Here is a 12,790-nt window from a genome sequence, read left to right on the forward strand (position 1 = left end):
AAAAATTACTCACAGAATCCCAGAATCATCTGGGTTGGAAAAGCCCCTGCAGCTCCTCCAGCCCAAGCATGACCCTCCCCCTGACCGTTCCCAATTCCCCCAGACCCCTCAGCGCTGGCTCAGCCCGACTCTTCAACCCCCCCAGGGATCCCGGGGACTCCCCCCTGCCCTAGGCAACCCATTCCAACGCCCAACAGCCCCTTCTGCACAGAAATCCTTCCTCAGAGCCAGCCTGACCCTGCCCTGGGCAGCTTGAGGCCATTCCCTCGGGGCCTGGCGCTGGCTCCTTGGCTCCAGAGACTCATCCCCCCTCTCTGCCCCCTCCTGGCAGGGAGTTGCCGAGGGCCAGGAGGATCTTCTTAAAGGTTATATGCAGTTTAATAATTCACTGTGATTCTTACACTTGCTAGACTCAAGAAGCTTCTGCCATTGAACACCTCCAAGCTTTTTGCTGTCACAAAGTCTCTCGATGCTGCGGGAAGAGGAGAGCCAGTGTCCTTCACCTCCACACCTACGTGCCAGGTGCTGTGGTGGCCACAGTGACCACCTGGGACAGAAGTCCAGGATGATCAGCAGGCTGGAGCACCTCTCCTCGGACAACTGGCTGAGAGCTGAGGTTGGAGGAGCTTGGAGAAGAGAAAGCTCCAGAAGCACCTTATTGTGGTTTTTTAATATAGAAAGGGGGCTGATCAGAAAGATGGAGAGAGACTTATTACGAGGGCCTGTAGTGACAATGGTTTTAAATCAAAACAGGGTAGTTTTAGATTGGACTTGAGGAATTAACTTGTTATGGTGAGGATGGCGACACCCTGGACCAGGTTGCCCAGAGAGGTTGTGGATGGCCCATCACTGGAAGTGTTCAAAGTCAGGCTGTACGTGGCTTAGAGTAAGCTGATCCGGTGGGAGATGTCCCTGCCCATGGCAGGGGGTTGGACTGGATGATCTTTAAAGGTCCCTTCCAACCCAAACCCTTCTGTGATTTGAAAGATGGAGGCGGAGTGTCACTACAGAGCCAGGAATCCACCAGCAACTACGTGGATGAACATAGACAGGTTCCTCAATGACTGCCTGTGCTCAACGAAAAGGCACTGGGGGTCAACCTGGGACCAAAGGAGGGGCAAGAAATACCTAGAAAGACCAACATCTGATGGCTGTTGGCTGTGAGAGATGAAAAATGCTGTTTTACCCAGCAGACAACAAAAAAAATCAGCTGAAAGGACGCAATATGAACAGTGTTGATCTTCATCTTTCTGTGATAACAGATTAAGAGACCCCAGGCTGCTGTTCTGTATCACGTACCGAGCACTGGATAATGAAGAGAAAACCCCAAAGACATTTAACTGTTGGCTGATGCTAACGCAGCTCATGTGGCTTTTCCTAAAGAACTGTGTGAAATTAAATGTTATCAGACACAGGAAATAAGTTTACAGTGGGAAGATGTTAAAACTTCCACCAGAAAAGGAGAAAATAACCACCCAACACATCATCAAGACCAGAAAAACGCAAACGAGAACAAGGCATCAGCTGAGAAAGTCCCCGCATTTGAATTTTCTACAGAAAAATCAAGCAGCTGCCACCGTGAAAAACACCACACGCCACCTGAGGGAGGAAAATGAGTTTTCCCAAGGAAGCTCCACTTCCTCGGGCGGCGCGTGCTAACCGAAGCTGCCCCTCTTAGCCTGAGCACGGCCGATATTTTATGAGGGTAAGGTGCAAATCAGAGCTGTGGTGAACGGCTGTTGGCTGAGCAACACAACAGGACCAAAAAGATGGATTTTAGGACACCCAGAGCGGGTCAAACCCTGCTGTGGTGACAGGTCCCCTGGTCACGCTTCACCATCAGGGACGGGGCTGGTCGTGTCGGTCGGGGTGCCCAGGAGGGATGGCTGCTGGTAAACACGGGAGCCCTGAGCCCCCTCTTACCCATGATTTATTCCCATACATCTCCCCGTGCCTTTTCACAGTAGCCTTGTTGTTTAATCTCACTGTGTCTTACTGCTTAACAGTTCCCACGGGGGAACAATTTACCCACAGGCTTCAAGGCAGCTGATGGAAACAATATGAAGATCGGTATTTAATGCGGCACGCTCGCTAATGTACACCATGGGGGAAAAGCTTATTTAATACAAAACAATTTTACAGATGCAGCAGTTAGAGGGGACCGGGCTGACTCGCTTGCCTTTACTCTCACACGCTAAGAGGGCTAGAGGATGCCAGCACCAAAAACCTGCCCTAGCCGTGGTTCTTCCAAATACAGTTTATTCCCCGCTAAGTCACGTTTTGTGCCTGTAAAGCAAATCTCAGGGCAGCTGCTCCTCGAGGTTATCTACGGATGTAATGCAAGCGTTTGCCGTTAACTCCCAGGTCCAAGCTCTCAGCCACGCAGAGATCTCAGCCCACGGTCAACCATCAAATATTACAACAGCAGCCCAATACGCAACACGTTATCACTCGACGAGATCCTTTGGGCCCAGTATTATTACTGCATACAGGGGAGGGTCAGGCTGGGCAGGAGGAGAAAATGTTTCCCAGCAAGAGTGGTCCGAGAGTGGAACAGGCTGCCCGGGGAGGGGGGAGTCCCCATCCCTGGGGGGGTTTCAGGGCCGTTGGGATGAGCTGTGGGGGATGTGGGGTAGGGGAGAACTGTGTAGAGTCGGGCTGAGGGTCGGACTCGATGATCCGAGGTTTTTTTCCAATTAACCTGAATGATACTGTGATTCTGTGATGTTATTTCATAATATTTCGTATTATTTGGGTATTATTTCAGAAGCTGAGCATGGGTGCAGCAAGGGGAGCAGCTTGGCAGAAAAATCACCTCCCAGACAAGCTGGGCATCTCTCCCCCAGGCTCACTGGCCACACAACTCGCTCAGAACCGCATCTCCTCCCTCTCTCTACATCCCGGGGGCCACCACGGCTTTGCTCGCTGTCACTACCTTGTCCCTTGTGCCCACCAGCCTCACCCCATCCCCTCCTGGTGAACCCATGCCCCAAGTCGAGATGCAGGTGCGAGGACCCATGTGGGAGGAAGGATGAGGAACCAGAGAGGAGGCTTTTACCGTAGAGCAACTCATTAAAACATCTTCGGAAAACCCTGGGGAGCGCCTGTAAGAGGCCCCATTTCTCCCTCTCTTCCCACTTCCCCCTTTGGGCTTCCTCCAGTGCAGGTGACCAGCCCAGAGCGACCAGTCTCACCGAGCATGACCTCTTCATGGCGCCAGAGATGGTCAGGGAGCTCCAGGCAAGGCAGCAAGGAGATTTCCATGGTGGGCATCGCTTTGTGGCTTGAGCTAAGCCACATATGACCTTGTGTTTAGAGATGATCCAGGCAACAGAGCTATTTGGAGCCATATTTCCCTGACTGCTTCACCGAACTGAACTTGCAGGTTCCTCCACTCCCTTTATGAGCGTGTGCAAGATGGAGAAACTTCCCAACCTATGACTGAGGAACCAGTAAGAATGCTGGAAATCCAGCTCCTAGCCCTGCTACCACTTCCCTCCTTGTAACGATTAATACTGGGGGTAACGTTCCCTTAACGAAGGATGTGGTCACGCTCTCGTACAGGAGCTGACCCCTCTCCCCAGGGGTGGAGGGACTTTCACCTTCTACGGTTTACATTTCTGAAAAAGGGACTTGGGAATGCAAAATTAAAGCTTTCTCACTTTAAGTTCCTGATGATGCCAGAGCAGGCCAGTCCTGGCATCGTTTGTACGAAGAGCTCGTGCAGTTGCGGTTACAGCCCATGGGATGTCAAAGACCTGATCAACTTGGCCTGAGCATCCCGCAAGATATTCTAGAAAGTACTTAAGAGGCAACACTGCCAACGACACATCATAAATTATGGATAATAATGGACATTTTTTACGAAGGTTTGACAAAAAATCACAAATTGTGCTTCTTTGGGGAAGCACAGAGGGAAAAACATGACTGGAAGAAGAGCCCAGTGTGCCACAGCCCAACATAAAAGAACCAAAATTTCTAATTACCGACCGTCCTCACGTGAGTTTATCCAGCGAGGATGCCACGCTGGTGTCACACACGTTTGCTGTCCGTGCCCTTTGTGGTTCAAACCAGAGGCAGACAGCCCTCGCCGTTCCTCGGACAGCGAAAGGCAGAACGAGAGAAGATTTACTCCCATCCTAAATTATTCAAAAGAAAAGGGACTGTGCATCTTTAACAAGCCATCATTTTATGAAGCAAGGTTAACATTTTTACTTGATTCAGTAGAATATTATAAACTCTCCGGGGTCCATTTGAGGACTTTCTACTTTGAGCAAAAGGCACGGACTCAGCACTTTTTATATTATTTAGAGAATAAAATTAACCCTTAATGGCCCAAGCTGGTATTTCTCCTCCCCAGTTAAATATGGCCCGCTCAGCAATTTCTCCCCATATATAATTACAGGCTGCTATCCATCATCTGTAGGAGAATGCTTTTCTGACACTCTAAAAGTGACACGGTAAGCACTTTTACTAATAGAATAAATATTCTAAATATCTCTTTTATATTTTCATTTAAATTGGAATATTTTAAAAATAATTGTAGGGACCCTGCCTGCGTGGCTAGTGCTGTGCTGAGGGAGGTGGCAGGATGCCTGTGTTTTCCTTCAGAGGAAATGTTTATCTTGCACGCAGTCCCGTCCACGTGCTGCCACAAAAAGTAATTAGGCACAGACTAATTTATTAGCCTCTCCCTCCACTGCTGCTGATGTCCCGCTTTCCTTTAAGCTCTCACTTTTAGCTTTTTTTCTCCTTTCTTTTGGCTGTTTTTTTTTTCCTGGGTAGTGGTTTCTCCGGGGGAAGGATGGGTTTGCCTTCCAGAAGGCACCGTTTGCTATTGCGTTGGGGTTCTGGGCCAGGCCGGTGGCTTTGAACGATGACGCCGTGGTGATGGGCACCAAGCACCTACAGTTTCATTTGCTGGGTTGAATCTCTTGTCAACAAGAGCTACCAGGATGGAGAAACGAAGGAGAAAAGCCTTTTGGGGGTCCAGGCCAGAGCAGCACATGGATCCAATCATCTGTCTGGTCATCAAAATCATGAGGGAGTTAGAAATCTCCAGGAGCAGCAAGTCAGAGCAAAACTGTGCTTAGGCAGATATTTCTCCACGCATTATCCGTTAAATGCAATAAAATAGTATCATTCCATAGGCCAACTGGGGCATATTTGAGATGGTGCCCTGAGACCTGCCAGACTTGAGGGAAACAAAATGATTGTTTCATTAGCGACTCGTTTTTTCAGCCAAAGAGCCGATTTAAAGCAAAGCTTGCAAAGTTCCTGTCGTGTTCTCAGCGCGGTACGTGGAGTCTCCAGCTCACGGAATAAGCTTTCACTGTCTCCTCCTGTTCATTTGCTCTCGGCACATGGAAGTGGCTGAACCAAGCCATGACACTGATGTGATGTTTCCTTCCATATCAAACACCTCCTAGAGGCACCTCGCGAACTGCCCAGAGAGAAGCAGACTGAGAGAAGAGGATGGCTCCTTCCTCCAGCTGTGGTCACAGAGATGGGCCAGTGTTGCACAGCAAATCATAGCATCATCAAATGGTTTGGGTTGGAAGGGATCTTTGAAGAACATCCAGTCCAAACCCCCTGCCCTGGGGACGCACCAGCCCAGGTTGCCCAAAGCCCCGTCCAACCTGGCCTTGAACCCTTCCAGGGAGGGGGCAGCCACAGCTTCTCTGGGCAGCCTGTGCCAGGGCCTCCCCACCCTCCTCGTGAAATATTTCTTCTTTATATCCAACCTAAATGCACCCTCTTTCAGTTTAAAAACATTGCTCCGTCTTTATGAGCCCCTTTTCTATATTGAAAGGCGGCTCTAAGGTCTCCCCGGTGCCTTCTCTTCCCCAGCTGAACCCCCCAGCTCTCTCAGCCTTTCCCCCCAGCAGAGCTGCTCCAGCCCTCGGACCATTCCCGTGTCCCTCCTCCGGCCCCGCTCCAACAGCTCCGTGTCTGTCCTGTGCTGGGGACCCCAGAGCTGGACGCGGGGCTCCGGGGGGTCTCACCAGAGGGGAGCAGAGGGGGACAATCCCCTCCCTCGACCTGCTGGCCATAATGGCCAAAGGATGATCAGAAATCCCAACATATAACCCCTCCAGAAGAAAAAAGCCTGGCAGCTCTCAACTACAGCAGAAAAGTATCATTTCCATAAATCTGAGAGTCCACCTTTGCTTTATTCAAACCTGGTGGCAAAGTGACTGGCTGCCCCTTCTGAACCACGACCGTCTGGGGACTCCACTGCTCTCGCGAGTCTGAGATGGCAGCTGGAGAAACCAAGGGAAGGTGGCCCATACCTTGTTCAAGGGACCCGAAAGAAGACCACGTGCTCTACTAAAGAAAGAGTGGTTCACTCCAAGAAGGAAAAATATTATTCAATTAATGGAAAACAGCAAAGAGGAGTCAGATATGACAGTCGCTTTGGCTCCCAGGGGAACCCCAGCATGGCCAACCCTCTCCCTTCGCCATGAAGCAGGGAAAGGTGAGATCCTGCAGCATGGCTCCGTGCCACTGAGGAACTGAGCTGGCTGTCCCCCCACCTCTCCCGTCGCTTACAAAGTGGGGAGCCACAAAATGTCAGATAAACCCCAACATTTCATCTGTTTGCATGTAACAGCCATAAAATCCCACTGGAAACCAGCAAGTGGCCACCAGCTCCAGGGCCCACTCCAGGAAAGCTGCTCTCTCACAAGCTCTGTGTGTTACACATGGTGCAGTAAGCTCACAGACAAGGTGGTGTGTCTACCCAGGGTGCATATTTCTTTAAACCAGAAGGCCCCCAGGACCTGGAGGTGGGCTCCACAAAGCCGCCAGATACATATTTGGGCACAGTTGTTGCAGGCTAGGTGAGAAGGGTGGTCTTGCTGCTAAGACTGAGCTACAATAAATAAGGCTCAAGTTTTAACCCATCACAGAGCCAGCATGAGAAATAAGCATTACTGTCTGAGGGGTTTCTGTGCAAAACACGGACTCCTAAGCCTTCTCCTTTGCTTATCATCTATTTAACAGTTCTCAAGGCAGGTGCTATTGGCTCAGGCACTGGCTTCTGCTAACACGGACACTCTGGGGAGCCTTCACAGAATCCCAGAACTATCTGGGTTGGAAAAGCCCTTGCAGCTCCTCCAGTCCAACCATGACCCTCCCCCTGACCGTTCCCAACTCCCCCAGATCCCTCAGCGCTGGCTCAGCCCGACTCTTCAACCCCTCCAGGGATCCCGGGGACTCCCCCCTGCCCTGGGCAGCCCATTCCAACGCCCAACAGCCCCTTCTGCACAGAAATCCTTCCTCAGAGCCAGCCTGACCCTGCCCTGGGCAGCTTGAGGCCATTCCCTCGGGGCCTGGCGCTGGCTCCTTGGCTCCAGAGACTCATCCCCCCTCTCTGCCCCCTCCTGGCAGGGAGTTGCCGAGGGCCAGGAGGTCTCCCCTCAGCCTCCTCTTCTCCAGACTGAACCCCCCCAGTTCCCCCAGCCGCTCCCCAGCAGACCTGTGCTCCAGACCCTGCCCCAGCTCCGTTGCCCTTCTCTGGCCACGCTCGAGTCATTCAATGGCCTTTTTGGGGTGAGGGGCCCAGAACTGAACCCCCTCAGCGAGGGGCGGCCTCCCCAGTGCCGAGCCCAGGGCTCAGATCCCTTCCCTGTCCCTGCTGGCCACGCCAGTGCTGACACCAGCCAGGATGCCGTTGCCCTCCTTGGCCCCCTGGGCACACTGCTGGCTCCCGTTCATCCTTCTCTTCCCAGGTAAACACCAGCACAACGTTTGCGAGCTGCAGACTTTAATTTGTTTCCTTTTCCTTCCTACCTGCAAGGCAATCAAGCCACTTTGCCCGTCACCCTTTGGGAATGCACTGGATTGCTGTTCATCCCATCCAGGTGTTCAGCAGCTTCCAGCTCTACAGCCCCCTTCAGTGCCATAGCTTGCACAAAAAACGCAGCTTGTGGCTTCATCAAAGGCACATCCATCCCAGGACCCCAAGAGCCATCCCCTCTTTACCTTTTCTCCCATGGGGCAATAGCCTTTGAGAAAATCCTGGCACACTTCTGCCTTCCTGGACACGTAGACGTGGCTGTACGGGCAGTTGCTGTTACTGCAAATTCCCTTCAAGAAGTAGGAGCACACTGGCATCTGCAAGGGCAGAGTATGAGAAACCCGTTAGAGCTCCCCCCGACTCGTGATTAGGAACCGTTCCAACACCCAGAACTGAAATAAAACTGTGACATGCATAAAATAAATATACACCTTTTGCCAGCCACTGATCCCAGAGGTATTTTAACCTCTTCTATTAGTCTCCTGCAACGCAGCTCCCTGGCATTACGTGATCCCAGTGTATATATGCACCGGGGGTTAATATGTTTGCTTTGGCATCCTTCAGGATGTTGGAAAGAGGGTGGAAAGCATGAAACTGCTACCAGAAAGAAAACTGCCTCTGTACAGCACGAGGAAGGGATGGGGAATCGTAACAAAGTCTGCTATCATGAGGGCTTTGCTGGCATGACGCACGGGGCAGGTTCATCTTCTGCTGACACTCTCCCAAGTAACTCTGAAGAGGAGAGAAGGGGCCACTGCTCCCCAGCTCCTCGTTTGTAGGGGGGTCTGGCCATCGTAAAGGCCAACACAGCATCCTGGGTGTGCCCCCCCTCATTTGGCTGTTCCATGGATACGGAGCTGGCTGGAGAGCACGTGGTTAGATAAAAGCTCCAAAAAGTGTGTCCTAGCAAAGGGGAAAACCTCCACAAGCGTTTTCGGGGTGTTCCATCATGTGAAGGCATCAGCCTCGTATCCCCAAGGGCTGCCAGCGCTGGAGAAGGGATGCTCCAGGAGGGAGGGAAAGGAGGAGGAGAGCCCAGGCTCCTGCCACGAGCGGTCAAGGAGAGGGGTTGGATCCCCGGAGCAGAGCCTCGCTCCCGCCCTCACCGCTCCCGAGCTTGAGCAGCGCGACAGCCGACGGCGAAAAGCGAACAAGCAAAGATCCTCATCGTCCTCAAACCACAAACTTCACCTTCTGCCAGCTGTTATAATTAAAAACAAATTACCAGCCTGCTGTGATATTTCAGCATCCTTAACTCACCGGCTACTGCAGGCAACTTCCCGACCCAAGCAGGCAGCTGCCGACAGGAAGAGGCGCTTCCTGAAGCCGTCGCAACAATCCAGCTCCTCCCGCTCAATCCCTCGCTGCTCTCCTACACGCTGAATTAATTCCCTTCCAGCTCAGCTCAGTATCGATCCCTCCATTCACCAGTAGCATCTCAGTCCCGCCAGTTCGAGCATCCCCAAACTAGTATTTACAATTCTACAATAACCACAGCTGAGGCTATCCGGAAAAATCCCTTTCCCTGAAGGGCACGTTTGGGTTTTAACTAAATTGGCTCACTTGAGGTAAAGAGAGAAATAGAAGGAGGGGGAAGCAGAGAGGAAAGAAAACAAAGGGTGCTTTAAAAGAGAAGAGTTTATTTTTAATTGTCTTTTAACTGCAGACATTAACATAAAGGACAGGGCTCTGGGGCTATCTTTTCTGGTGGTGGTGGTGTGACCGTAAATGATTCCCTTAATGTAGTTTTTGATATAGAGCCCAAATTAGCTCTAATAAAAAGGGATAATAAAGGCAGCTCTTCTACAAAAATAAACTCCTCCTTGCTGTCAAGCCTGAGCCATTATCAAGAGGAAGCAGCACTCTCATTTCAATTAACCTTGTTTGCACCCCACTACGTCCACACAAATAACAATAACATTAATTCAAGGCACTGGTGCGGTGCGTCTGTATTAGACAGCTTTGACTATGTACATGCTTTGGAGCCAGCAGCTAATGAACCCGAAACTCAACGTGAATTTCCAAATTGCTCACAACAGAGTTTTGAAGCTCTATTAGGGAGAAAAATGCTGATTCTTTCCGAGTTCCTCAAGGGGAAAAGCTGTTGTAGCAGCAGCGGGCGGTTGCCCGAGTCCTAGCCTCTCGCTAACCTTCACTCACAAACCCATTCGTTCAGATTTACGCCTGGGATCCGCCGTCGCGGAGAAATTCCCTGCGCCTCGCCTCGACGGATGCTCCTCAGCCAAGAGCTCTAACCTGCATCCCCTGCGCAGCAAAATTCCCCAACTGCCAGCTTTCCCTCTCCTCCAGGCTCCTTCTTCCATTGCCAAAGGGATAGTTCGAGTTTTGAAACAATCTGCAAAGCACCGTGCCCATCTGGAGCAAACCCTCCGCCCCAGAGAGCATCCTCCGCTCGGAGCAAGGGTTTTGCTGCTTAGGATGGGGAAAAGCTTAACCCACGCAGCTTTCCCATAGAAAACAGAGGGATTGTCCCCGTTTGTCAGTGGGCAAACTGAGACATGGGATAGCCCCAAGGTTGAGTAAGAGTTTTGTTCCCAAAACAATAGTTAAGCTCTGCAACCTCTTGGTCTTTCACCTCCTGGAGCAGGTACAGGGCCCCATCCCCAGTGACTTCCCACTGGGGTGAGGCACACGATGACAATAAACTGAAGTTTCTTTGATGAGGAGGTTGTGGGGTGTGTGTCCCCCATAACCACAAAACAAAATCAAGAGTCAACTAAAGGCGCATCAACAAAACCAGGAAGCCCCAAACCACAGCTGACAGCACATCGTCGTCAACCACGTGAAGAAAATCGCGTTGAAACCCCAACAAAAGCCAACAAGAAGCTGCTCATCCGAGGAGCAGGTGGAATCTGCTCCAAAACACCCCCAAGCAGGCGCAAACCGCTGCCTTCCTCTGCTGAAAGACTTCACCTGCCTCTCTCCGCTGCTGATAAATGAGACTAACGCCACCTTTGCTAGTAATCACCCGGGTTAACAGGGAGCTACGGGACTTGAAAAGCAAAGTCGCCTCTCGCTTTGGGTAGCAGCATCCCCGCAGCTATAAATCACCCTGAAACAGGCTTGAACTCCGCAGAGGAGGTTGTTTCTCTTCCAGTCTGCGCAGACGACAAGGTGGCGAGCGGAGACCTCTGAACTGCCCCCGGGGCGCCTAATCCCACGAAAAATAATCCTCCTTCCCCTGCGGAGCGCGACGTGCCTGGCCAGAAACACATGTTCTGGAAGCATTTATTCCTAAGAGCTGGCACTTGCCTGCTTCGTTTGTAGGCTTGTTAATTTAATGACTCGTCTTGGGTTTAGATGATGCTTCATAGCAGAAAACTGCTAAGGGAAAAGGAGAGATGGGCAGAGGCCACCTCCTCCCTGTAGGATCCCTTCCCAGGGATTCTGTCCCCAAAATGCCATCAGCAAACTAGCTCTTCCACAACAAACTTCAGCATGGCCACTCCTTTTTAATTCTCTTTTATTACCACAATCATATCATGTTTATTTTGCCCCCAATCCTAACTGACGAGGTGTTGCTAAATGGGAAAGGTTGAGTTTCCCACATCACGCTGCAGCCATCATTCTCCATCTTTTCACCCAAAATGGAGCCCCGAAGTCAAAAGCTTGAGGTCCTCCTTGAGGCATCAAGACACAACAAGTGGTTTTGGGAGAGAGAAACTGAGGCCACATCTTCACCAGCAAATAAATTCCTTCATGCGGAGGAATATTTCTGGGTACTGAGACCAGCTGGCAAAAACCCACCCACATCCAGTCGTCGCATCCTTCGGTGGACACGGCTACGGCCAAACACCGACCAAAACGGCTCCTTGGCCACCTCCAACTCCCAAGTTTCACCCAGGTTTTTGCCCTGGGACCACAGACAAGCTCTGGAAGCTGCTGAAATACCATTTATCTTGCCAGTACAGATGTAAGCGAACAGTCCTGTGCGGACTGGATGAGTATCAAGCCTTCGGTTCAGAGGCACAGCGGGTTGCGTGCTGCCGTTAGAATTAGTATATTGGGTGAAGAGAAGTAGCTGACCCCATATCCACTCCAAATCTGCATTAAATACAACAATTCTGGATACACCAACAGCCAGTCCCTTTGAAAGCTTTCTTCTTTCTTGGCTTCTTTATTTCTGAAGTCTAATGATATGTTTTAGGAAGAAAAAACAAAAAAAAACAAAAGCCAGTCCTTTTTCCTTCTATCAATTCTCATCCCCATCCCTCCTTTGACACGCCACGAGTCAGGGAATACAGCTGTCCCCAGTCTATCTTCTCTCTTTTATATACTCGTGATTAAGTGACTCTGAAGAGAGATACATGTAAAAAACATATGGTGCTTTGTGCCTCGTTCAGAGCGACTCCGCTCACTGCCACGATAACTTATGAGCTCCCCATTGACTATGAACGTGCCTTAGGCAAACGGAGGGAAAGGGGGAGAGGAAAACTGCATGCCCAAAGGCAAATGCTGTTGGAAAAGGTCCTGTCCCAGATGCTGATGAGACCCGATGTCCCATGGGTTAAATCCTTTCCAGGTCAGTAATTGCACTGCAATTACCTACACGATGCTGTGAGTGGGGAATGAAGGACAGAGATGGAGGGAGTGGGGAGAAGAAAGTGCTATAAACAGGGCGCGGGTAAAAAACCCCCAAAGTCTGAGTAATTAAAAGCAGCACTTCCAGATCTGGCACGGCTCAGGAGACCTCCAGTCCCCACCATGCCCTAGGCCCAGCTGTAAAAGCTTTTGATAAATGACACACCAGAAATCCAGCCAAGTGGGGGTTCACACTCATCAAGCGACATGACGAAGGACTGAGCCTTAGGGGCTTCTCCAGGGAAAGTGGTCGATGTTCACATCCCGCTTACTGGCACCTCCATCCCAGAAACCCAGAACCATCTGGGTTGGAAAAGCCCTTGCAGCTCCTCCAGCCCAACCATGACCCTCCCCCTGACCGTTCCCAACTCCCCCAGATCCCTCAGC

General features: G+C 51.0%; 1 protein-coding gene across 1 annotated transcript in view; it reads right to left on the reverse strand.

Moving 5' to 3' along the window:
* Positions 1-12,790, reverse strand: part of ZC3H3 (zinc finger CCCH-type containing 3) — a 179,576-nt gene that overhangs the window by 26,650 nt on the left and 140,136 nt on the right. The window contains exon 8 of the mRNA XM_026842207.1: positions 7,987-8,118. Within this exon, the coding sequence (XP_026698008.1) occupies positions 7,987-8,118 (132 nt within the window). The remainder of the gene's footprint in view (positions 1-7,986; positions 8,119-12,790) is intronic.

The sequence above is a fragment of the Athene cunicularia genome (genome assembly GCF_003259725.1).
Source record: "Athene cunicularia isolate RWA chromosome 2 unlocalized genomic scaffold, athCun1 chr2_part1, whole genome shotgun sequence".
NCBI classification, from domain to species: Eukaryota; Metazoa; Chordata; class Aves; order Strigiformes; family Strigidae; genus Athene; species Athene cunicularia.